The sequence below is a fragment of the Crocuta crocuta genome, unplaced genomic scaffold, assembly GCF_008692635.1.
Source record: "Crocuta crocuta isolate KB4526 unplaced genomic scaffold, BGI_CrCroc_1.0 scaffold113, whole genome shotgun sequence".
NCBI classification, from domain to species: Eukaryota; Metazoa; Chordata; class Mammalia; order Carnivora; family Hyaenidae; genus Crocuta; species Crocuta crocuta.
Genome location: NW_027530368.1, coordinates 10,238,304 through 10,265,835, shown reverse-complemented (window position 1 = coordinate 10,265,835; position 27,532 = coordinate 10,238,304). Strand labels below are relative to the sequence as shown.

Here is a 27,532-nt window from a genome sequence, read left to right as displayed (position 1 = left end):
TTGTCCTCTCTCAAAATAAATCCTAAAAAAAAATTTAGGGGTGCCTGGGTGGCTCAGTCAGTTGAGAGTCCAACTTAGGCTCAGGTCATGATCTCACTGTTAATGAGTTCAAACCCTGCATCTGGCTCTGTGCTGACAGCTCAGAGCCTGAAGCCTGCTTCAGATTCTGTGTCTCCCTCTCTTTCTGCCCCTCCCTTCCTTGCACGCTCTCTCTCTCTCAAAAATAAACATTAAAAAAAATTAAAAATTAAACTCAAGTTCTTAAGATACCAATCTTGAGGAGATTTGAATTAAAACTGAAAGTATACTTGATATATCTTTTGGGTGAAAGCCAAATGTCCTAACTCCATATTTTAAAGTTTGATTTGTGTGAACAAAACGTACTTTTTCTCCAAATATTTTTCATGGACTTTGTGGTGCGTGGATCAGAAATGATTTATCTTGAATATATATTGTTTTGGATGGTTTTTTCTCAGTGAAACTTTAGGCATGAGGTTGACATTTTGCTTTTTAATTCATCTTAACAGGAAGTAAAAAATTCCTGTTCGTGTTTTTTCCTAAAGACCCATGACCTAAAGGAAATTACACAGCTAAAAATTAAACATGGTTCCTAAAGCTTACTTTAATGGTATGCATGTTAGTATACCAAGCATTTCTTTAAAGGTTAAAATTAAGATATGATCAAGTTTACATTATTCACTTGATATTACTTTGTATATCTGTACAAACATTTATCAGTTCAAAATGGAAATTATATTCTTCCTAACGATACCCTATATACTCAACATTTAAGTTTGTCAGTTTCCCAATTTAAATTTAACTGAAATATTTGTAAACATTGTATATAAAACAAATAGCTTTGGTAGTAATCATTTATATTAGATCGGTTAGAACATTCATGTTACATGAAATTTCTCATCCCAAGTTACATCTAGAAAGTTTACCTCAGTTTGAAGCAGATTAGTCAGATATTGACAACTAGTCTTAATGGTACAGCTTATTTAAATTGGTGAGGTTGCAGTAATGGTAAGATAGGATAGTACCTACCCCATCAGACGTTCCAGGACTCCTGAATTGGTGTGTAGTGGTGGAGGTTGGCATTCAGCCTTCGAGAGGATTAAGCTGAGACTGAATATAGATACTTTGGTCAAATTCTGAGACTGACATTGAACATCAGTGTATAGTTAGTAAAAAGCTCAATATTGTGCATTGTTGTAGAAATGGAATGTTGATTACTGAAGACGTGGAAGAATTAGGTTTTAGCTCATCTCTTTATGTGTTCAGTTGAATGTCTTGTCATGATGTTAGTGGTATTGAAGTGGAAAAAGATTACACTGAACAAAAAAAAGATCTGAGCAGTTATATGAAAATGGAAAACAGAATTCTGATTCCTTGGTTGATTTTTTAAATAGACTGTCTAGAACTGTACATGCCACTAGCCCTGTGTGTGGATTTTACATTAACATTAAATAAAATGAAAACTACAGTTCCTTAGTTGCATTAGCCACATTTCAAATGCTCAACAGCCACATGTGGCCATTACAAATAAGACATTTCCATAATTACAGAAAGTTCTAGTGGACAGCACTATGTCTAGAGAGTGACAGTGAAAAAACTGACATCCTGTTAATGTTTTGATTATAATATACTTAAATATTGAAGAAATGTTTTTATACTGTTTATATTTCTGTAGCTTTTCCCTTGAAATGACAGGCTGCCTATCCCTTAGAGATATGAGGAAATTGAGAACACAGGTATTGAATGATGTTTGAAACCCACATCCTGCCATTCTTCATTGTTCTCACGTGTATCTGAAGAACAGCATTTTCTTCAGTTCCTACTTTTAGAACTGTGGTTATGCTTGTAATTTTCTTTTCATCCTTTAATTTTTTAAAATTCAAAGTTAGGGTATATCGATAAACTCTAAGAATCCATTTTTTGATTACTAAACTGAGACTTCAGAACTTGTATCCTATTCCATTTTTAATATCTGCCAAGTATTGAATTTTATAACTTTTACATAAGTTTTATAATATTCAATTTGCCATAAATTTGTCAAGCTGTACCTGTATTCTAGTCCTTCATACCAGCCTCCCTTTTCTCATATATTTTTCATACACACAAAGAAACTTTAAATATAGACTTCTGGAAAAATCCGCATTAATTTAGAATATCCTCAAACATATAAGCCACTATTAAGAAAGAATGCTAAATGAATCTTGAGGATGTTAGGCAAAATGAAGTAAGTCCAGCACAAACAAACACTATCATTCCACTTGTACGAGGTTCCTAGCGTAGTCAGACTCCAAGAGGCAGAAGATACAAGGGTGGTTGCCCGGAACTGGGTGGAGGAGGAAGTGGGGACATGTGTTTTAATGAGTATAGTTCCAGTTTTGCAAGACAAAAATAATTAGGGAGATTGGTTGCTCAACAGTGTGAATATACTTAATACTATTGAATCATACACTTATAAATGGCTAGGATGGCAAATTTTATGCTACTACAATTAGAAAAGACCGTTACGAAGTTGGTTCTCCCAACTTGATGGTTTTCTTTGCGAGTGTCTTGTCTATTCATTGCCCTTTGCATTTTCATACACTTTTAAATTGGCTTGTCAGTTTCCACACAAAAAAACTGTTGTGCTTTTGGTAGGATTGCAGTGGTCAGTTTGGGAAGAATTGGCATCTTTACATTTGTAAGTCTTCAAGTTTATAAACATGATAAATACATCCTTGAATTTATTTAAGTCTTTTCATTTTTCTCAGAAACATTCTATAGTGTTGAGTATAGAAGTCTTGGATATCTTTTGTTAGGTTTATTCCTAAATATTTGCTATTTGCGATTTTTAATCAATTCTGTTTTCTAATTCTTCATATATATAGACACTTAATCTTCTTTAAATCATCTTTAAACATTTCTAAACATACAATTCATTAGTACATTCACATTGCTATGCAGCCAACCTCCAGAATCTTTGGTCTTGCAAAACTAAAACTGTTCCCATTAAACAACTCCCCCATTCCTCCCTACCCCAATCCTTGGTAACCCCCCTTCTACTTTCTGTCTATAGGATCTGACTACTCTAGGTGCCCCATATAAGCTGAATCATACAGGTACTGCCTTTTTATGACTGGCTTATTTCACTTTAACATACTTCATTCATATTGTAGTATGTGTCAGAATGTTTTTCCCTTGTTGAAGCCAAATGATATTCCACTGCATGTATATGGATGGTATATTGCATGTTTTATCCATTCATCTCTTGATAGACATTTGAGTTGCTTCCACTTTTTGGCTATCGTGAATAATGAAGGTGAGTGTGCAAACATCTCTTTGAGAACTTGCTTTCAGTTCTTTGGGGTGTATATCCAGAAGTGGACTTGGTAGATCAATATGGTATTCTATTTAAAATTTTTTTAGGAACCACAATACTTTTTTTTCTTAATAGCTGGACACCTTTTTACATTCTTACCAGCAGGGTACAAGGGCTCTAAAAGCAGTTGTTATTTTTTTAAAACTTTGATTATGTATCTTCAATGTTGCTATGCTCTCATTATTCTAATAACTTATTTGTAGGGTCTTTGGACTTTCTCTGTATAAAGTTATATCATCAGTGAATAGTGACAGTTTTATTTCATTTAGTGGATATATAAATTGAATACTAGATGGTGAAAAGTAAATATACTATAGCTTCAGGCATTGATGTGAATTATTCTTAAATATAAGTGTGGATTAAAGAAGCAAGTCAAAAGTTTAGAGATGAAATTAAGTAAAATATTATCATTATAGATACATATGGTAAAAATAGACAAAAAGTCAAGATGGTGGTTACCACTAAGGGTGAAAGAGGAATATGATCAGGGACAAACTCCAGGAGACTTCTAAGTTGTGGCACTATTCTTATTTATTTAGGTTATTTGACTTAAAGCTGTATATATTTTATGAACTTGTATGTATGCCATTTCATAATGAAAATTTTTTTAGGTGAAATTGGAAAATGTAGGCCTGTCTCATATGTAGAAAAAAAATGTTTTTATTAATTTTTAAAAAATATATTAAAGGAAGCATTAAATAGGTAAAAATATTTCTGAACTGATAATTTTACCTAAAATGAATGCATGAACTAGGGAGTTTCAGTTAAATTGATTCTTACACCGTTTTGAGACCTCCGTGATAACAGTCTTTTTTGGGAAGTCAAAAGTAACTGCTAAATGGAAATTCTTGGCTTTTAAAAGATAATTGGAAAATAATTGGCTTGGTTCCATTTGCTAACTCTTTGAGTAAATGTAATGTGCCCAAGAAATTCTCCTAACCTAATAATAAGACTATTTGAAGCCATTATATCACAGTTGCATTCCTTTCACTGACTGGTTAATTTCATCAGCTGGGCTGTGGAAAGGATTATAAACTGCCATGTTTTATTAGGGTGACAAGTTCTAGCTCTGTCATCTCCTCTTACTTTTCTAGTAGTATAGCACTTAAATTGGACTTTTTTTCCCCAAACAATATTATCAGTTTCTCTGACATGCTGAAGAAACAATGTTCATGGCAGTGGAGTCGAAACATCCTCCAGGGAATGTCAGTCACCTGCACCCTGGGTAGTGTGTGTGTGTGTGTGTGTGTGTGTGTGTGTGTGTGTGTGTGTGTTGGGTATCCAAGTTGTTTTCAACCATATGTTGTCCTCAACTGGACCAAGTGTTGCACGGGAAGCAACCAGTATAGTCCATGTTCTTTCCTGCGTCCTTATCTTTCTTCTCCTTGGTGGTTAGCATCCAAGTATTGAGGTAGCTTCCATTGAAGGCCATGATGCCCACAAGCCTGTCTTCTTGGTCTTTCTGTGTCACCAGCCCTTTTAAGTATTAATGACTGCTAAAGACTACCTAGTGGCACTAGTGATAATTGGAATGGTAACCAGTAGAGAGTCTTGGAGAAGAGTGCTTCTTCTTTCTCACTGTTTGCACCAAGCAAAAAGTGCATTTGTCTGCAGTTGGCAGTTAACAAGGTGTCATGAAGGGTAGAGGTAATAAGAGTCTCAGACTAGTTTGTGTGGAAAGAGCTGTTAACAGCAGAAATTGTGTGGTCAGGAATCGACATAGGACACATATGTATGTTTGACCAAGTATAAAGGGATTTTTGCCTCCACAACCTAATCACTGGAGTGTGAGCCCATGAACTCCTTTCCCAATTATAGACTTCATCCACCATCCACCCACACACCTCTACAGGTAGCAAAACAAAAAGAGCTCAGCTCATAGTAAGTGAGCACTTACTATATGGTTTTATTTCTTCAGTCCCCTCAAGTGTTAATTGTCCCACACCATGATGTTGTAACTGATGTGTACATTTGATGATGTATTCCAATAAAGAAGGATAATAAAGTCCTGCAAATGGTTAGATTTGTGACCTTTGCACAAGCTCTATTTTTACTAGAAGATACTTAGACTTGCTTGTGCTTCTGCTTTGAACAAAAGAATTTGGTCTCCCACTGTGTGGTTGTTCCTGTCCTAGGAGGGAGAAGTTGAGGAGTAATGCTCTGCGCTCCTGGAAACAAACAAGGAGATTCTCTCCAGCCCCAACTCTTGCCTTTCTTGCCCCATCAGAGTATTGGAGCAGTGAGAACACACTCACTTTTCTAATACGAGCTCTACACAATGATGTCTGACAGTTAAATTCTAACTTAGAAGTATGACAAAATCCTTACGCCACCTTCCTCTTCAGGGGAGACTTACTGTTGGAAAATTGCAAGGAATATTTTGGTTTTTGTTTTTGCCTCCTTTCGTAGAAGGAATAATATGTGGTAATATATGTACTTTTCCAGAATTGAAGTAGATCCATACTGTGCCAGAAATATTTACAGATTTGATGAGTTTTATGTATCCCATTTACTGTATGGAAACAAATTAGGAATTCTGAGTGTCTGAAGTCAGTCCAGGAGACTTAGATGTTCTCATCAGCCAGACAAGTATTTGCATACTGTAACTTTTTCCCCTTCTTGTACTCCATTGGAATGTAAATGAACCACTGAACTACTACTTTGTGCAAGAGAAGTTGCCAGTAAGTACTTGATTTTGTACCAGAAGGACTTGTGACTTTAAAGCAAATGCAGTTGAAACTTTCTGTGGAGAAAGCAAAACTCAAAGGACACATGGAAATAACCCTTAGATTGACTGAATTTAACCTCTCATAAAACTACTTGAAATCTAGGGGCACCTGGGTGGCTCAGTTAAGCATCTGACTTTAGGTCAGGTCATGATCTTGCAGTTTGTGAGTTTGAGCCCTGCGTTGGGCTCTGTACTGACAGTACAGAGCCTGGAGCTTGCTTCAGATTCTGTCTCTCCCTCTCTCTCTGCCCCTCTCCTGCTTATGCTCTGTCTCTCTAGCTCAAAAATGAATAAACATTAAAAAAAACCAAACCAAAACTATTGAATTCTGTTTTTTAAATTTCAGATTCAACCCTATGAAAAGATAAAGGCCAGGGGCTTACCTGATAATATATCTTCTGTACTAAATAAGCTGGTGGTGGTGAAACTCAATGGTGGTTTGGGAACCAGCATGGGCTGCAAAGGTCCAAAAAGTCTGATTGGTGTGAGGAATGAGAATACCTTTTTGGATTTGACCGTTCAGCAAATTGAAGTGAGTAACATTCAGCCTTTCTCATAAACTACTAAGGTCAATTTTAGGTTATTATACGTGTTATCTTATGAAATAACAGATGTGGATTTGAGTTGGTCAAGGAGCTTGCTATCTTTAGTTTTTTTATTAGTATATAAAAAGGTTTGGTGTTCCCAAGGGCAAATCCTTGGGGTGATGTAAAAGCTTTTGATCTTTAAATAGCATTTATGGTGGTTGAAAATTCTGGATCTTTTTGGATTATCCTTTGATCTCCCTACTCCTCTCCCAAATTTCTTTCTAGCGGCAGCCTTCCTCACAGCTGGGATGACCTGGCTTTATTAACCTCTTTGGGGAGGCCAGGGAGAATTTCCAGATCTGGCTGGGTGTCATGGATGCTAAGAACTCTCTCTCTTACCATAAAGTTGTTAATCACAGACCTTAAATTCTTCAGGGGCAGTGGCCTTTTGGAAAAAAAAAATCTCTTTATCACTACGACCCTGACAACTACAACACTAGCAGTAGCAGCAGCTCACATTTATCTAGTGTGTACTGTACGCTAAGTGTTACTCTGAGCTCTCTGCATGGATTGACTCAACTTTATTATCATCCCCATATTACAGGTGAGGAAACCAAGGCACAGAGAGGTTGGTGTACTTGCCCAAGACAGTAGTCTGACTTCTGAGAACCTGCTTTCTCCCATTCTGTGTTGCCCCTTAATTCTTCCTAAAGATTGGAAAGGTTTCAGTTGGGGAGTGCTTCGGTTCTTGACGTGAATTCCGAGAGTACTTTCATCCCCACTGTGCTCTGGACAGAGTAAATGCGTAGTCAGCATTTGCCTATCCAGTAAGGCCACAGGGCACTGGCTGAGCACACAACTCTGGACTTGGACTGTGCCTCTCTGGGCATCAGTTGAGCATCCATATAATGCAGACAAGAGTTTCTTTCTGTCTCATAGGATTGTGACTTAATGAGCAAGTACCTGGTGAACTATTGAGCAAAATGTCTGGCTTATGCTAAATATTTATATTTGGCTGCATATAGGTAATGTTTTGGATACTTTGTGATTAACCATTAAGACTTTTATACTTTTAAGTGAGAGAAAAGTAAGTCTGAGTAATCTGTTATTTTCCTCCCTAGCATTTAAACAAAACCTACAACACAGATGTTCCTCTTGTTCTAATGAATTCTTTTAACACGGATGAGGATACAAAAAAAATACTACAGAAGTACAGTCACTGTCGTGTGAAAATCTACACTTTTAATCAAAGCAGGTATGATAAGTAAAAAAAAAAAATACGTTTGGGGGATGTTATTCCTGGGAAATACCTTTTCTCTTGTTGAAACAGAGCAGTGTAAGATGCGCATGTGCCAGAAACCCATGTTTGCAAGTGCTTAGTGCCTTCAGAGGCTGAACACTTGTTCATAGATAGGTGATTATTAGTCACTCTGATTCTATAACCTCCGTTCTGAAGAGAAAATCTGCTTGTTCCATGTTCAGAATATTTGAAGCTTGTTTAGGTCTTGGCTTTCTAAGGGCATACTTGGGATCCACATGGGCCGAGGAAAATCTTTACATATTCTACAGTATTGATACCTTTCTTTCATATGAGAAGAAGTTTATTCAACATCCTGAATAGGCTTGAGGGGAATTGACTAACTTTTGGAAAAAAATCATCTTTGGGGAGGGGAAGCACAGTCACACCTTGTTAGATTGCACTCTACTTTATTGCGCTTTGCAGATACTGTAGTTGTTCACAAACTGAAGGTTTGTGGTGACCTTGCATGGAACAAGTAAGTCTGTTGGTATTGGTGCCACTTTTCCAACAGTGTTTGCTCACTTTGTGTCTGTGTCACATTTTGGTATTTTCACAATATTTCAGATGTTTTCTTTATTATTATATTTGTTATGGTCACCTGTGATCAGTGATTATGACTTGCTGAAAGCCCACATTGATGGTTATCATTTTTTAGCAATAGTGTCTTTTTAATTATGGTATGTATATTTTTAAGACCAAATGCTAGTGTAAACATAACTTTTATATGCATTGGGAAGCAAAAAAAAAAAAAAAATTATTGGACTCGCTTTATTGCTGTATTTGCTTTACCGCTGTGGTGTGGAGCAGAAACTGCATGTCTGAGATATGCCTGTAGAAAGGAATTCAGATGATGGATTTTGACAAAGCCCAGGCAACTGGGAAAAGAAGTCTTCCTTTTAAGGATGGATGTGGGGCTATATGAGCTTGTACAGAATGGATATTTCTAAAGTTGTACCCTTAGGTTTTTTTTTTTCTTTTAATCTGTTTTTTCCTGGATACTTTCTAGTTGCAGGTCCTCTGCCCCAAATATTTTCTGGTTGGTCCTCGGTCTGTTAGAGTGCCAGCTCCTCTGTTCCCCTTCCCCCCACTGCCAGCCCCGAGACATGTTCTCACTAGTGGTAGGACACACATGCCCCTGAGCACTAATCTTCTGTTGATTTTTCTGGGAAAGAAACCGCACCACCCCTGCATATATCTCTTTATAAGAATGGACAGATTTTCTCAGATTTGCAGGGAAAGGAACAGTCCCAAAACCAAGGAAGTTTGAGAAATTTACATAATGTGAATTTAGTAAATTAGAGTAATCTGGCGCTCTTGAAGTTATAAAATATATTACTATCTTAAAAATGAGGTGTCCTCCCATTTGTATGATGATGGAAATTTCTTTTGTAGCAAATATTATGGTCAAGAAAACAGATTACTGGACAAGGCAAATAGATTTTTTTTAAAAAGACATTTTCTTAAATGGATTTCCCTCTGATTACTTACTGTTCAATAGACTGAAAAGGAGGAAAGTTTTATTTAACTTTGTGGGGTTTTTTTAAATTTATTTTTGAGAGAACATGCGCACACGTGCACACATAGGGTTGGGGGGAGGAATAGAGAGAGAGGGAGAAAGAGAGAACTCAAAGCATCAGTGTGGAGCCCAAAGCATGGCTGAAACTCACAAACCTTGAGATAATGACCTGAGCCAAAATCAAGTTGGATGCTTAACTAACTGAGCCACTTAGGCACCCCAGTTTTATTTAACTTCGTTTTACTTGAAGGTCTGGAATATCTGAGAATTGATATTGAAAAAGACCTTTCTGTCTTCTTTAAAGGTACCCGAGGATTAATAAAGAATCTTTACTGCCTGTAGCAAAGGATGTCTCATACTCAGGGGAAAATACAGAAGCTTGGTACCCTCCGGGTCATGGTGATATTTACGCCAGTTTCTACAACTCTGGTTTGCTTGACACCCTTATAGGAGAAGGCAAAGAGTATATTTTTGTGTCTAACATAGATAATCTGGGTGCCACTGTGGATCTTTACATTCTTAATCATCTAATGAACCCACCCAATGGGAAACCCTGTGAATTTGTCATGGAAGTCACAAATAAAACACGAGCAGATGTAAAGGTAAATACTGAGGAAGCAGTTTGGGGATTCGTATCTTCACATTTAATAGGTTATGTAGTTCAAACTATTTCTACTTGCAAAGTTTTCTTTGTGAAGCAAAATACATGCATCCACTTGATAACATCATTGTAAGGCAGAGTGAGATAGTATTCTGTAGAGCACTCTAAGTTCCACCTGACATAACTGTATGGATATAAATCAAGATTTAACAGTATTGTTGAGTAATCTATATGGATGATTTTAACTGAAAACAATTTCACATGTACACAGTATAAATCTGAATCCTAAGTGAAAACAGTTTCAATGTCTGTTCATACCTTTTAATATTATTCTAGTTTGGTGCCTAAGTGTGCGTATTTCATTATTTCTTTACTGAAAATTTACTATTTGTTCTTACCTATGCACTTAAATATATTTTTTTATCACTGTAATGTCTCTGTAGTTGAAAAAAAATGCAGTTTGGCACAAAGCAAAAACTTGTTTTATAACTTTTAATGTATAGTGGTTATGACACTTGGCATTTGATGAAATGGTATACAGGATTTTACTACTTAGCGATAATGAGAGAAGTGGGCAATGTGTAAATACTAAAATGGTCAGTCCCTGGGCTGGATTCTATCTGTGCCTCTTGCAAATGCCCTCTGGTATGTGAGTGAACATTCCCCTCTTCCTACACCGCTGTGGCCTCATGACTTTAAGAACATCGCTAAGTGAAGCCACTTGGGGTCACTTCTCATCTACTTGGGCCTCTGTCTTCCCTCTTCTCCTCTGATCCTATAGCCAGTCAGAGCAGGGTCTGAGGAGGTAGGATTAGTTTAGTGATGGGCCGTGGTTTGGGAGTAGGAGGAATGGCTGTTCTGGTAGCAGACCTCTGAAAAGTGAGGAAGACTCTGATGTACCCCCATGGCTTTTATTATGGACAAGAGGGTGGGTCCACAGGATAAAAAGATGCATAACCTGAATATTTTCTTTGGTTCTGCTACTATGATATGTATGTTGCTGCATATCACAGATTGAATCAGTGTGAAAGCATTTTATTTCTGGGGGATTTTATCATCGATGTCCTTGGACAGACTAGAAATAGTGTGGTATGGCTGTGGCTGGGAGAGATGTGGAGGCACTCACACACTCCTCTCTGCCTTCCTAGGGTGGGACCCTCACTCAGTATGAAGGCAAACTGAGACTGGTGGAAATCGCGCAAGTGCCAAAAGCACATGTTGATGAGTTCAAGTCTGTATCAAAATTCAAAATATTTAACACAAACAATCTATGGATCTCTCTCGCAGCAGTTAAAAGACTGCAAGAGCAAAATGCTATTGATATGGAAATCATTGTGAATCCGAAGGTAAGCCAGAGGGGCAGCCCTGTCTCCCTGGTTCCTAAGATCATAGAAGGTGGGCTGCACATAGACCCGCTGCCCCCACTCCCTCTGGTCCATCTATTCACTGGTCCCTCCTTTTTGCCTAGTCAGTCTCTCCAGTTTCTGATCCTGTCTTTCTGAGTCTACACCCACCTCTTTAGTGTGCCAAGCCCTGGGACAGTCACTTGACCTGGGCTGTGGTAGCGACAAAAGGACAGGGCCCTAAGGTAGAGAACAGACCTCGATTTTACTTGTTGTTCTGACACTTAAAGGCCTTTGGCCACAGACAGGCACCTTGCATGAGCTTTCTGTGAACCTTTGGTTCCTTATCATAAGATGGAAAGTTTAATAAAGAGATGAGTTATGATACCAAAAAAAGACCATGTATGTATAAGCACCTGGCATAGGGTATGTGCTTGCTAAGTATCAGTTCTCAAAATTCTGTTTCCTTCAATGGGTGTCTGAAACCACTCCCCAAATATTAGTAGCCTCCACGGAACAAAGTTGCTAAAACCTGTTTCTCCTCTTCCCCTGACCCCTTTTCTTTCTTACAGACTTTGGATGGAGGCCTGAATGTCATTCAGTTAGAAACTGCAGTAGGGGCTGCCATTAAAAGTTTTGAGAACTCTCTAGGTATTAATGTTCCTAGGAGCCGTTTCCTACCTGTCAAAACCACATCAGATCTCTTGCTTGTGATGTCAAACCTCTATAGCCTTAATGCAGGATCTTTGACAATGAGTGAAAAGCGAGAATTTCCTACAGTGCCCTTGGTTAAATTAGGCAGTTCTTTTACAAAGGTATGTAATTATAGATATGATATACATGGACATTTGTATTTCTTAAATGTTGAAGTATGAAAATGATACACAAATGAATTGGGGTCTAAATACCATCTCTCCTGCTGACCTATTACAGTCCTCTTTGATGTCTTTTAAAGGGAATCAGCTGTTGAAGATAAACATGTAACTCAATTTTGAAATCTGATGGCTAGAGAGTACAAAAACTTTTTACTTTATGGGACATTTTACTGTATGTCTCTTGTAAAACCATTTACTGTTTTCATCAGTGGGAGAATGTTAATTGTTTAAAAAATATTGAGCCCCTACCATGTGCCAGGCAGTGTTCTAAGTGCTGGGTATTTAGCAGCAAATAAAATGGACTAAAATCCTTGCCTTCGTGAATATTCTGGTGAGGTAAGAATGATAATAAGCAAATAAATGTAAAGTACGTCAAGTGACGGAAAATACTGTGGAGAAAAAGCAGGAATAGGGAATGTGTGGGCCGGGGGTGGTGGTGGTGGTGGTATAATTTATACTGGGTGCCTAGAGAGATGGGGTCACTGAGAAATGACGTGTATCACGCAAGTATCTGGGGTGAAAAGCATTCTGGGCAGGGGGAACATCAAGTATAGTAAAACCCTATCCTAACATGATAAATGGAATTCAAAAAATTTCATCATGGAGGTTCCTGGGTCGCTCATTCAGTTAAGTGTCTGACTCTTGGTTTCAGCTTGGGTTGTGATATCATGGTTCATGGGATCGAGCCCCACATCAAGCTCTGCACTGACAGTGCGGAGCCTGCTTGGGATTCTCTACCCCTCTCTCCTTCCCCTGCTCTTGCTCGTCCTCTCTCATAAATAAGTATTTTTTAAAAATTCCATCACATAAAATATTGTGAGGTTACTGAAGTTGACAGCATGAGCCTTTGTGGCTGGCCTGGAGACTTGCCATACTCTCCAGGTCTATTCTAGTCCTGGTTGTGGTTTAAGTGCCACCTAGTGTGGAGATATGTACTGCCTCATATATTGATTGTGTCGATTCCGGGTCCGGCGGCTTTGCTGCATTTTCCAGGATAGCATCAGTCCCTGTTTTGGGTGCCTCTCATCAGCCTGGTTGAGCTGGGAAACTCCTGGTGGTAAAAGTACCCACCATTTCCCCCTCATTCTGAGAGGGTATTGCCAACCCTTTTTCCACCTAGCTTCACCCTGCTTTCACTTTTCCTCATTCTTCCTAGCCTCTTGCATACCCTGCAGGAGATACGAACTTCAGCTGCTCTAATTTGAGAATAGGGGCTGAGTGGTTAATGGCTAGTTGCTCAGAGGATGAATATGTTTTAGGGACATTACAGCATACAGCCTGGCTGAGGCAGAACAAGTGAGAGATGGGGGGAGNGTGATGAGAAACTATCAGGGAGTTGAGCTGAGGGTTGTGAAGTGACTGATCTTGTGAGCAAGTATACAATCAGGGAAACCAGGGAACAGGCTATTGCAGGAATCCTAGCAAGAGGAAATGGTGGATTTGACTGGGTGATAACAGTGGGAATAGTGAAAAAAGGTTGACATGCTGAGATATTTTGAAAGTTGTACCTATAGGATTTGCTGTTGGATTAGATGGGGAGTATGAGAGAGAAAAGATTAGGAATGATGCCAGCGTTTTTAGCTCGTGCAACTGGAAGCAGGAATTGCCTGCCATTTACGAAAATGGGAGAAGTAGGTTTAGGGAGAACAGGATGGGGAGTTCAATTTTGGAGATACTGTATTTCTTATACTTTCAAGTTTATTAGTCTCTTTCTAGATCAGAGGAGAGATCTAGAAGAGCTAGGTACATGTCCTTCATGTACAGCTGGTATTTAAAGCCATGAGATTGGGATCACCTAGGGAGGAAGTGTCCAACAACTGAGCCCTAAGGTGCTAGTCCAAGGCTTAGAGAATGAGGATGAAGTGGAGGGAGCCACAAAGGTGACTGAGGAGTTACAGATGAGGAACTGCATAGAAAACCATGAATGTGTGTGTCCTGAAAACCAAATTAGAAAAATGTCTCAAGACAGAAGGAATGATCACCCTGTTTCAAGTGCTGCTGCTGATTCAAGGAAGGATTTGAGAGATTTTTTTGCCTTTTAAAGATGGGAGAATTTATGGCACGTTTATACATTGATCAGAATTGATGAAGTCAGAGGGCGAAAACACTGAAGAAGGACAAAGAATCACTGGATTATATCCTTGAATTAGGCCATAACAAGGATGGGCCTTAAGCTGAAGTAAACAGTCTCACCCCAGTACAAGGAGGGACAGAGTAATGGGCTAGTGAGCTATTGGGTGGTAGTAGAAGCCCGTGAAACTTTTCAGGTTGCTTCTAATTTTTCTTAGCAAAATAGGAAATGAGGCCATGTAAGAACATTTCTCTTGCCTATAAATCTATGGAAACAAGAGGGAAAGATAATGATCATTTATGATAATTTGTGCTGCTGTTCATGAAATATTCCGTCTCTCCTGAATCCTACCCATCCCATGAAGCCCAGCTCCAGGCTGCTTGCTTCAAACAGTGTGATCTCTTTCCAGCTAAACTACAGATAATCTGAACTACTCACTGGATTCTTAGCATGTTGGTTATTTTTTGACTAATTCATTCATTCATTTTTGAGAGAGCACAAGTGGGGGAGGAGCAGAAAGAGAGGGAGACACCGAATGGGGGGCTTGAACTCAAGAACCATGACATCATGACCTGAGTCAAAATCAAGAGTCAGGTGCTCAACCAACTGAGCCACCCAGGCGCCCCTATCTTTTTACTTATTAATGTCTGATCTGCTCATTGGTGTTATAAATTGCTTGATTGTAGTGACAGTCTTCATCTCTCCTGGTCTCTCCTAGACAGGATTTAGCATATAGGAAGTGCTTAATAAATTGGTTCTTCCCATAGAGGGAAGAACAGAGCTTGGCCATGAACAGAATGTTTTCTGTAGTTCAGTTAAACTATCTTGTAAATTTAATCCCTTTTTCTGTTAACCCATTTTTGAAACAATTTTTTTCTTTCAGGTTCAGGATTATCTAAGGAGATTTGAAAGTATACCAGATATGCTTGAATTGGATCACCTCACAGTTTCAGGAGATGTGACATTTGGCAAGAATGTTTCACTAAAGGTGTGGTGTTAGGATGAAAATTTTAGTTCTTCTGGCTTTACAAAATAAGTTTCATTTTCTAGTCCTAAATTTACCTTTATTTTAAGGAATACTTCTTATTCTATACCAGATGTTTGTTTATAAGACATAAATACATTTTAAAAATAAATAGCTTACCACAATATTTAGTATTAATACTGTCTTCCATAGATATACAACATAGTTAAAATACAATCATAATTGTTGCATATAGAGGAACTTTGTGGAATATAGCATTCAAATGGAAAGCAAACACCATGAACTAATTTAACTGGTACTATTTTACTGAAATGACCATCTTTAAAATAGAATCACTGTTATATTAGCATTAGCTCACCAAATCTGAATCTTAATGAAAGAAAAAATGACTACTTCATTTATACTGAATACAATCTATTCCTGTTAAGGTAATCTCTTGTCATCAGTATAAAGATACTCATTCACACACCATAGTACTTGAGTACTTTGAGTATCATTCTAGCTTAAGAAATAGGAAGGACTATGGGTATAAATATTAAAGCTTGGACCCAAAGATACAACAGCTTTTTTCCCAATTTTTTAAAAAAAATTCTATACCTAGATTTACATGTGTTCTTCTTAGTAAAATTACTTGAAGATCGTGAAAAAACATAAGGATATATGTGTGTGTGTGTAAACATACACACACACACACATATATATATAACACATATATATATATAAAAATATTGAGTGTGTGTAGATGTATATACAGTTGACCCTTGAACAATATGGGGGGTTTGGGGTGCTGAGCCCTGTGCAGGCAAAAATCCCCATTTACCTTTTGACTCCCCCAAAGCTATTAATAGCCTATTACTGACTGGAAGCCTTACTGATAAGTTGATTAACATATATTTTAGTAGGTTTTATATTTTAGGTATTTTTACTATATACCGTTTTCTTACAACAAAGCAAGCTAGAGGAAAAATGTTAAGGAAATCATAAGGAACATTTATAGTACTGTATGAAAAAATGCATGTAAATGGGCTTGCACAGTTCAAACACATGTTCTAGGGTCAACTGTACAGGCTTATACGTACGTGTATATATACATATGTATATATGTACATGGAGCTTTACTGTTGATATTGAATGTGTGCATGTGTGTGTACACACACATGCACATATATATATGTACATGGAACTTTATTGCTGAGACTGCCTCATCTAAACAGTGTCCCTTAAGACATGAAAAATAGATCAGTAAACTGTTTTTAAAAACAAAACAAACCCAAACCTATACGTAAATATAAACCAAGCACCTCAGTATAGGTAGATAATGCTGGTTACCTTGCAGGTGGTTCTTTGAAAGGGCCAGTTACCGTGTGGCACTGGGTTTGCGTCTCACTCCTGTACCACCTCTGATATAGAGGCAGGGCATCTGGAACTACTGCTGGGATTGTTAGAGGAACACATTATACAATTTTCCTTAACATGTTATTTTTCACGGTTAATACTGCTTATAAATACAACTCTTCCATTATATATAAATTTGGTGATGGTAAGGAAATCAGTTGCATTTCAGCTGCAGTTTCAAGTACACTCTCTTCTGTTTTGTTGTCCCTGTCACATAGGGAACAGTTATCATCATTGCAAATCATGGTGACCGAATTGACATCCCTCCTGGAGCAGTATTAGAGAACAAGATTGTATCTGGGAACCTTCGGATCTTGGACCACTGAAATGAAAAAAAAATACTGTGTACACTTCATACTAATTATGGGCTAAACAGTTTCTTACAATGAAATGTTCTTTAGGATTCTAAAATTGGCAGGTACTTTACTGTGTTACTGTACCCTGCAGTATTAATTTTTAAAGTAGACTTTGCAATATGCTTTTAGTCCAAGAAAAGCACAGATGGAAGCAATACTTCTCTTTGAAGAGGATCCTAAAAGTTAGTTCATCTTAAAGTGCAATACTGTTTAATCTTAAAACTGGGGCAGCTCTGCTGGAACATCTTCGAACAGAGGCCTCAATGATGGTCACTTTGAATTGCTTGTGATTTCAAAAATAAAGCTGTGAGGGAATCCATGTGTACATGTATACTTTCAATGCTAACTTTATGAAATGGTGAAGAGAAACGGTTTACTCTTGTGAAACAGTTACTATTTCAGTTGGAAGATTTGCTCTTGAAATATTTAACTACTCACCGGCCAACTACCTGACACATCTAGTTTTTGCATTTCTAAGAATCTTAACCGCATCATTCTTTCCATAGGAATTAAACCTGAAGGTATTCAGTACCTTTCATGTAGTTAGTTCTAAAGCTGGGATGCCTGCCCTGCTTTCCACAGACTCTCCATTTATGAAAACAAAGTAATGTTTCTTTTCCCCGCTGAAGGGATGGGGTGGGTAGAGGTAGGGTTTTTCACTCACATACTTGTTCTCTAGTATGGTGGGGTGGAGGCAGAACTTTAAAACAAGTTCCCTTTTCTTGAAGCTTTCTTGTTGTCAGTGAAAATATTCATTGAATAGCCTTTCAAATCAGCTCTGCTGGTAGTTGAATCTGTAAGGATTAATTATATTTTCTAATTCTTCCACACTTGTTTTTGAGTAGGCTGCTTGTAATTTAAAATTTACTGGTACACTATTAAAAAAAAAGTTGCCTTATAAAGTCTGGTAATTATTTACAGCTTTATTTTAGACAGTTTAAGAACCAATGACATACCTTAGTAATGATAAAGAAAACAGGCTTTCCTTTTAGGAAATGGAAGAGCACAAAATAAGACTATTATTTCATTGTACATAATCACGACAAGGTTAGGCACGACTCCCGGTGTGAGGTGAGGCACAGGCACTTTGATTTGTGGAGTGCTGCTGATTCTAATTTTGAAGGTAGGTATTATAAAATCTTTAAATAACTTACTCATCACCTTATATACTTCTGGCCCCAAAACAGCAGCCTGTATTTTAAAAGTTCCATTTCTCCCTGGTCTTTCTTTGTTCATATACACGTCAAAGTTAACTTAAAAACAAAACTGAAGGAGGCCATACTTCATCTGTTATCTAAATGTTAAAATGAGAACTCATAAATACGCAGAATATATGAAAATGTATTCTAACCATTTGCTAGAAATAAAAAGGCAAAAAACCCCCACAAACCAACCCTTCATAGATACTTGTATAAAAATACAGCTATTAAACTGCAGCCTTTCACATACCCATTCTGAAAAGTATTTAAATTAGTAATTGCATAAATAAATGCCAGTATCTTTTTCTTTATTACTATGATCAGACTTTCAAGTATTTAGACTATTCTGGAAGGCTTTACTCAGATGACATACAGTGGTGATAGAAAGATTAAATATGTGACACACAAGGCCTGAAACTTGACATTGGTCACTAAAACAAAAAGTGAATTCCTAAATCCAAGCAATCAAAAGATGTTTATTTTTTATAGAAAGATCTGTAAAAAAATAATTTTTCAAACAGCTTTACTTTCATAGAGAAAACTTTCTACAGAGGTTGACTAAGATTTTAATATTTTAAATTGTACCATCATTAAATAAGGTGGGACACCATATGAATTTCATTGCACTGGAAGAAATGCAAAGCATTTTTTAATATAAAGTATACAGAGCATTCTAGTCAACTACAGCTGTGTTACAGCTATGTGTTCTTTTGGATTTGGTCCAAAGAAACCTGAGTCTGTTTCCAGAGAGAATGAAAAATGTTATAGACACCTGATCAGTTACTCCTCACTTCTGAAGGAAGCATAAAACTAGCATTCCTTGTAGATCCCAGTGAATCCCAGTTTTCCAACACTGATACTTTCCTTTCCCCCCTCCCCTATCCAGTTCACTTTGGGTTCCAGGTTCAGTTCTTGAATCACAGGCATCCATATTTTCTTCATAAACATACACATCGCATGGTCAGATGAGCTACCCAGTTTTCCAGTATGTCATCACCTCTTCTGTTCCCAGATCTCGGACATATTTAGGTCCAAATCTTTAAGGCCTTTTAAGGCTTGAAGATTTCCAGTGTAAAAAGCTACATCTGCTGTGACCAACCTAAATATTGGAGAGAAAACTATTTTTAATCTCACACTTTCTACTGGATAAAGTAGCAATTCTCACAGAGTCAGTCTTATTCCTATTTAAAATTCAGATTTCCTAGGGACCAAATGTCAATATACTTCTCTTAGCAAGATTCCTGCCATCATATAGTTAGAGTGCTCTATTTCAATAATAAATATCTTGAAAAGGAATAAACCAGTGCAGGTTGAACTTGGTTTCATAATTCTGCCCCCCCCCCCAAAAAAAAAAACTTAGCTTTAAAAAGCATGAAATAAAGTAACAGGTTAAGATGTTTTTTTGTAATCAGTTGTCACTAGACTATATGGTTGACCCTTGAACAACAAAGCTTTGAACTGCATGGGTCTAATTAGATTTTTTTGATAGATACAGTACAATACTAAATGTACTTTCTCTTAGGATTTTCAAAACATTTTCTCCAGCTCGCTTTATTACAAGAATACAGTATATAACATATAAAATACTGTCAATCAGCTGTTGATGTTAACAACAAGGCTTCAAGTCAACAGTGGGTACTGGTAGTTCAGTTTTTGGGGAGTCAAAAGTTACATGTAGATTCTCTACTTGTGAGGGGTTCGGTGCCCCTAACCTGTGCATTGTTCAAGGATCAACTGTACATGTATATGACAGATGAAATCAAGTGAATGACAAGGTTTCCTGAGTAACATCCAAAGAAGCTAAATGAAGGCTGGGATTCATACACATATATTACTACATATAAAACTAGATACTGCTATATAGCAACACTGGATGAGAAAAGGCCTTTTGAGCACTGAGCTGTCACATTAATGTGTATACTTGAAAGAACATTTCCAGGAAAGAACACTGAGATAAATATCAAAGCTCCATGCATATAAAACAGGGACTGGTGTGAGTTTAGATGTTTATTTTGACAGATATGGCCCTTGGAGGAACAAAAAGGAGACCTTAATTTAGTAGTTTGTAAAAGAGAAGAAAAAATCCAGCTTCAGTATTTTGGCAGAATTTCAATAGGACCATTTTTTCATTTAAAACTCATTTAATTCAGATACTTTAAAAAGATTTGAAATTACACTTCTGATAATATAATAAGTAGACTGAAACTAAAAACAACAGCTCAAGAGAACAAAGCCTTTTTAAGGCAAGGTCACCATATTCAAAATTAAACAGAATTAACACAAATCTCCGTTTAAAAATATTTCCATCATTATATCAAAATTGAAAATTGTTTAAATAAAAGGTGATATTGGCAAACATATATAACCAACAAAAGATTAGAGAGCATATGCAAAAATCTAAAATCGACAAGAAAAAGAATACCCAAAAGAAAAATGGACAAAGAAAATGAACAGGAAAAGTGAAATGAGAATACGTGAATAACTAATGAATATATGAAAAGATGACAAACATTAGGAAATGCAAATCAAAACAAGATACCACCTGCAATAATTAAAGAAAAAATCTAACAGCAATTGTTGGCAACAAGGTGCAGCCACTTTGGAAAATATTCTGGCAAAACCTAGTAGCGTGGAAATGTATATACACTTGTACTAACTTGTGGATATACCCTAAAGAAATGGTCACACCATTAGACATGCATATATATAGATCTTCACTGTGGCATAGCTGTAATGGAAAAAAGTAATAACCTAGGAGTTTGTTTTGGGGAAATGGCTACATTAAATATAGTTGAGTCACATGGGAGAACCATCAAAAAATGGACAATTACTACCAAATAGATAAAAGAGTAACAATGCTGAGTAGAATAAAGTAAGCAGCATATGTACAATATACCATATAAGTTTACAAAAACATTGCTACATAGTTTTTTTAAGATCGAGAGATAAGGAGAAAGACTTAAGAATATAGACCAAATTTATTAGAAATATTGACTAAGGTTTGGGGAAAAAGAATGGGACTAAAGACTGAATCCAGGGATACTTCAATTTCATCTGGAAGGCCATTTTTGTAACTTTATAAACATTTTTTCAAGCAAAATGACAAATGTTAATGATTAATTCTAAGTAGCAGCAATACAAATATTCTTTATGTCTGTATTTTTAAAATGTCTTAAATAAAAAGAAAATTTCATTAAAAAAACAGGGCTGGGAGAAGGAGTAGTAACTGCTTAATGGGTACAGGGTTTCCTCTTCATTTTTTTAAGCACTGATCTTATTATGTGACTATACAAGTAGACAACAAGAACTAGAATGCAACTTGTGAATGCACTGCTATTGAGTTAACTATAAAATGGTTAATTTTATGTTATGTGAATTTCATCTTGAAAAAAAATGGTACCTTTTTAAAGCCATTCCATGAACAAAAATTACTTATATGCAGGTAGTTTATTATGTCTTTTGCTAGAGTCTAGAGGTTAATTTTCAGGGAATTCCATCTTTCAAGGAATGACTCACAAGACATGAATTGAGTGACACAGAATTAGGGTCTTTAAAAGTATATGACAGTGAAGATCTCTAAGATGGTATGACCCCCAAGTAACTATCTTAACAGAGAAAGTAACAGGTAATGAGTTAGCTTCGATGCTTCAGAACTATTGGTCAGAAAAACCAACCAACCAACCCAAATTTATCTATGGGAATAAAAGTAGGTTATGAGTTGAGTGGGGCTTAAAAATACTAGTTTTTTAAAAATAGTCTTGGAGAGGTATTTGATGTTCATTAAACTGTCCTTGAACTTTTCTGTGGCTTTGAAATTTTTGAAAGTAACAATTCTTAAATAAAAAGAAAAAGAACCAGGTAATAATTAAGGGAGAGAATCAGATTGTTGCATAAAACTCCTCAATTCAGCATAGACAACATATTCAGTATTATGAAGCTTCCAAATATTTTTTGCAAAATCAGTTCAGTGTACTTGTTTTGTTGGACAGGGCCAGTTTCTGCCTCCAAAATGGATTTTTTCATTTGTTCCTATAAGTTTGAAATTTAAGCCTGAAACTTAACAAGGAATAAAATGTTTTATTCCTAAATCCACAGAACAGATAGCACACTGAGGAAATCATATTAGGGTGTACCTTCATGATCAGTGCTTTTGTATTTTATATAATCTTTCCTCCATATCTTTATCTAATCTTTGTTGTTGTACACAAAAATCTTGTGACAGTACTTTTGTTAATCATCCCTATTTTCAAATCTAAGAAAATAAAAGTGCAGAGAGAGTAACAGATTTACCTAACATCACACAACTAGTGACTGGCAGAACTTAACCCAAGTTTTCTGATTCTAAATTGTTTTCTTTAACTATAATATTTCACCGATGATACAAAAAATTTGTTCAGAAGCTTACAATAAAAATAATGTACACATACACATTTTTTGTAACCCTATGAAAGTTATAGCAGATTTTATCCTTCTCATTTTATAAATAAGGCAGAAGTTAAGTGGACCATCTCATGGTCACACAGCTACATAGTAGCACTTTGAGTCCTGTCTGGATAGGGGGAGACTACTGGGTAACATAAGGAGGTGCTACCGACCCACACTGCCTCAAAATGGACATATGAGTAATTGACCATTTATAAAACACTTTCATACAGACAGACAGACAGGTAGATAATAGATATCCTCTCCATAGAGGAAAAAAGGCAAAAAGTTGCTGATTTTACCATGGTGCAGATCTAGAGCGATTCTAGTGGAAAAGGATAGCATAATGAATAAAAACCAATCAGGCAATCCAACACTAGAGTACGTACTAAAAATATGTTGAAAACATACCCATTTTGAGGTCCTCCATCATTTATCACATTTAAATGAGATAACTGTTTTTTCAAGTGGAGTTTATAACTTGCATTAATTCTTAAAAATAACATCTGGAAAAGAAATAATACGGTTTCTTAAAGCTCTTTTGAAATAGAAGACATAAGCATCTATTTGAGTTATCAGTATCAAATCAATATTATTTGGAGAAATATATATTTTTTTAATTTGTTTAATTTGAGAGAGCATGAGCAGGGGAGGGGCAGAGAGGGAGAGAGAGAATCCCAAGGAAGCTCGGTACTACCAGTGCAGAGTCTGACATGAGGCTCAAACTTATGAACCTCGATATCATAATCCGAGCCGAAAGTAAGAGCTGGAAACTTAACCAACTGAGCCACCCAGGAGAAAATACTTTTTAAAAATCTTTGCTTTGGCATATTCTTTTAAGATGCTACTCTGAAGGTATTTAGTTGCTATTTTAGTATAGTTTTTCTCCATAGTTTGAGAAAAGTTCTTTTTCTCCTTATCAGCAGTACTTCTTTTAGTGATAGGACTTATCAGTGCCTTTCTGCCCCTTAGAAGTCCTCTGGGATATATATAACTGGGATCAATCATGACAGGTAAAAAGAAATGAATTCTGCAACATATTAAATAGGAACTTCAAGACAAAACAAAAAAAGTCACAATGGCAGAGGCAAAGATACTTCCATCCTTCCAAATTGGTAAAATTACTTGAAGGTATTTTATTGCTCTTGCATGCAGATTTTTGATGCAATGTCCCAATACTTCTGTGGGAAATACCTGACCTGAAATACTTGACCTGAGTTAATCTTTGGAAATGATTCTGTGGAATAACATATTTTCTGTGGGGGAAAATATATATAAAATCATCTATGCTATTTTATGGAATTACTGGTATTCATGTGACAATACTGACATAAAATCTAATTCTTGCCCAGCTTTGACAAGAGTTCCCTTTAAATTATGATGCAAATAAAAAACAAATTAAATACCTATACGCCCAGCTCCATGAACTGGCCATAATTAGAACTCAGATGACAAATCCAGAAAGTGAGAATGTCAGAGGTGAGATCTTATACTTGGAATGAGAAGGATGGCTTGGCTAGGAAGAAATGAGGAAGAAGAGAGATCCAAGTGGGTTCTCCTTATCTTACGGTTCCTCCTCAATCCTCAGTGGGCCTCAAAGGAGTTGGATGATATTTAATCATGGGTTTGGAGTGATTAATGAAAATCTAGGGAAGGATGCAGAAAACAGGCACTGTCAGATGGAAGTCTGAGGTGGTAAGGGAAAGGAGACTACCAGGAGAAAGAGTAGACACCAAATTTGCTCCCAGATACCATTTCCATGGACTCAACCAATTAGAGGCAAACTCAAATAAGAAACTTATCTGAAGAGCAAAAGTCCCAGTGAAAGTTAAGCTCGTTAGTCATACAACTAAGCTTGTATTCTAACACTGTATCATTCTACAACTAGGGTTGAATGAGATAGGCTGCTATAGGGGGAACAAGCTAAGGTGGGTAAAGAAGATTGGAGGGGCACCTCGGTGGCTCAGTGGGTTAAGCATCTGACTTCAGCTCAGGTCATGATCTCACAGTTTGTGGGTTCAAGGCCTGCAACAGGCTCACTGCTGTCAGTGCAGACCCTACTTGGGATCCTCTATTCCCTCCTCTCTCTCTGCCCCTTCTCCGCTCACTCACATGCTCTCGCTCCCTCTCAAAAGTAAATATACATTAAAAAAAAATTTGGGAAAAAAATACTGGAATCTTTTAAGTACCAGGAGAAGGAAACAAAGCAAGTAGAAGGGATGGGGCAGGAGTGTAGGTGAACAGTGGAGAGAACTCTGATAATGCTTTTGTAGAGGAAGACAAAAGGGACAAGGAGTGGATACTTCATAGGTGAAAGGTGCCAAATTTTACTATTTTCCTGGTTTACGCCTAATACAGATCACTCATGCTTACCTAACTAATACTAATAAGGTACACTGACTGAGTTACTTCACGTGTCATCTCATTATTAATTCCATCACTAATTCCACCACTATCCCATATGGATTATAATAACAGCAACATATTTTACTACTGATAAATGCCAACTCTGATTTTCAAACTGATACTGTAATGAATGATGTTAAGTAGAATCTGGGTTCTCTGATACTCAATGGACAAATAAAATAGCTGCTTTTTATAACTGCAGACCATATAGCAGGGCAATTATTGCTCTGGCCTGTTGGAGCTAGGGGCACTTTGAAATCAGAGATTTTTATCCACATTTCACACGTCAATATAACAGCAAAAAAAATAATCATACTGGGATATGAACTAGGCTTAACAGTACCAAAAGTATATTAACAAACTCCAATTCTGCATGCATATGTTATATATATATAAAAAACTTTTAGGAATTACTACTCACTTGTGTTTGTTCTTCTGGAAGAAGATCAAATATAGCTTCATGCATTTTTGCCATTTGCTTACAAATATTCCTGAAACAGGCAGAAGGAACGGGAGCTTTCACCTCATACTGGCAGGGAAAAATAATGAGAATTATGTCCATGTCCTCTGGATTGTTTACTGTCCCCACTGTTTCCTAAGACATACGTTTTTGGCCCTTACACATCTAACTCGAATATAGTTGAAGCTTACACTTCAACCATGATCTGTGCTACTCATGGAGATCACAAGAACTTTTCATTAACTCTCCTAATTTACTCTGAAAAATCCAGCATAATTTAGTGGCTAAGAACACAGGCTGCTTCCCTTAAGATAGGACTGCTTGGGTTCAAATCCTAGCTCTTCAGATTCTTAGCTAACACTGGGCAAGTTACTTCGTTTCTCTCTCTCTCCAAGGGCTTGCTGTACAGACTTAAAAAGAGGACTCATTAGAACACAAAACCGTGCTTGATACAAAGTGCGTGCCCAAAAAATGTTAGCTACCAATCTGACTCAATATACGATGATGAACATTTAAAGTAGGCCTTCCAAATTAATAGATTTCCTTTCAAAAAATGATTTTCAGAATGTATCAACATGATCACATCTGAAACCAATAGGACTCTGGTATCGAAGTTTTCTTTTTCTTTTACAGGTAGGCCAATATAGTAATCATATTTACCCTAAAGATGGTAAAGGACAACTTTTTCAGCAATGATCTATACTGAAAACTTAAACTTAGGTAAATTCATTTTACTATTTTTACATTTGGAACAATATACAGGTATTACTCAGATAACCATCTTTGGCTCCAATCTCAGAATTCACAGCTTAAATTATATACGATTTTTATTTACAAGACAAATCTGGGCTAAATAATCTAAAGTACTAATCTTATATATTAATTACAATGATGAGTTCCAATATACTGCTCTTAGAAGAACCGTACAGAAGTCACCATGTGACTGGACCAAGATCAGCAAAGTTGGGACCACCTAACAGTTTACATTTCTTTAGCCTAGAAATATAAAATACCCTTATCTTTTTTATTAATAGCTTTAAGATATAATTCACACACCATAAAATTCACCCTTTTCAAGTGTACAATTAACTGGTTTTTAGTAAACTTACAGTTATACAAACATTACCACTAACTTCCAAACATTCTCATCACCCCAAAAGAAACCCATAACCTTTCACAGTCACTCCCCTCCCCACTCCCTGGGATTGCTCCTGACAACCACTAACCTCTATAAATGTAATCATACAATATATGGCTTTTTGTGACTAGCTTTTTTTTCGCTTAGCATAATGCTTTCAAGATTCATCCATGTTGTTAACATGCATCAGTACTTCATCAGTACTTCATCTTTTAAATGGCTGCACGATATTCTACTGTATGAATGTATCACAGTTTATCCAATCATCTATTGATGGACATTTGGTTTCTACTTTTTGACTATCATTAATCATGATGCTATGAACAGTCATGTGCAGGTTTCTGTGTGGACAAATGTTTTCAATTGTTTTGGGTATATATCTACAAGTGGAATTACTGGGTCATATGGTAACTTTATATTATATTTAATCTTTAGAGAAAATGTCAAAATTTTTTCAAAGTCCTACTCAGCAGTGTATTAGGGTTCCAATTTCTCCATACCCTCACCAACACTTGTTACTGTCCTTTTTATTTAGGCATCCTAGTGGGTATGAAGTAATTATCTCATTAAGGTAACATCCCCTTAACTACCACCGTGTACTGAAGTGAATAGTATCTGCCCAAATTATGTTTACTCCAAACATTATAAGGTCATACTGGATTAGAGTGGGTCCTAAATCCACTGACTGATGTCTTTATATAAGAAAGGAGAGGCGCCTGGGTGGCTCAGTCAGTTAAGAGTCCTACTTCAGCTCAGGTCATGATCTCACGGTTTGTGGAATCCCACACAGGGCTCTATGCTGACAGTTCAGAGCCTGGAGCCTGCTTCAGATTCTTG

The 27,532-nt window shown here is 36.8% G+C and overlaps 2 protein-coding genes across 6 annotated transcripts in view; one reads left to right on the top strand and one right to left on the bottom strand.

The window, feature by feature from the left end:
- UGP2 (UDP-glucose pyrophosphorylase 2) overlaps positions 1 to 17,389 on the top strand; it is a 62,544-nt gene extending 45,155 nt beyond the window's left edge. For all 3 annotated transcript variants that reach the window (XM_077766432.1, XM_077766431.1, XM_077766433.1), the window contains exons 4-10: positions 6,448 to 6,633; positions 7,750 to 7,883; positions 9,749 to 10,046; positions 11,194 to 11,391; positions 11,961 to 12,203; positions 15,218 to 15,322; positions 16,933 to 17,389. In XM_077766432.1, the coding sequence (XP_077622558.1) occupies positions 6,448 to 6,633; positions 7,750 to 7,883; positions 9,749 to 10,046; positions 11,194 to 11,391; positions 11,961 to 12,203; positions 15,218 to 15,322; positions 16,933 to 17,040 (1,272 nt within the window). In that variant the 3' untranslated portion in view covers positions 17,041 to 17,389. The remainder of the gene's footprint in view (positions 1 to 6,447; positions 6,634 to 7,749; positions 7,884 to 9,748; positions 10,047 to 11,193; positions 11,392 to 11,960; positions 12,204 to 15,217; positions 15,323 to 16,932) is intronic.
- Positions 17,390 to 17,973: 584 nt separating this feature from the next.
- Positions 17,974 to 27,532, bottom strand: part of VPS54 (VPS54 subunit of GARP complex) — a 77,726-nt gene continuing 68,167 nt past the window's right edge. For all 3 annotated transcript variants that reach the window (XM_077766429.1, XM_077766428.1, XM_077766430.1), the window contains exons 21-23: positions 25,519 to 25,626; positions 23,103 to 23,197; positions 17,974 to 19,368 (exon numbers count right to left, since the gene is read on the bottom strand). In XM_077766429.1, the coding sequence (XP_077622555.1) occupies positions 19,263 to 19,368; positions 23,103 to 23,197; positions 25,519 to 25,626 (309 nt within the window). In that variant the 3' untranslated portion in view covers positions 17,974 to 19,262. The remainder of the gene's footprint in view (positions 19,369 to 23,102; positions 23,198 to 25,518; positions 25,627 to 27,532) is intronic.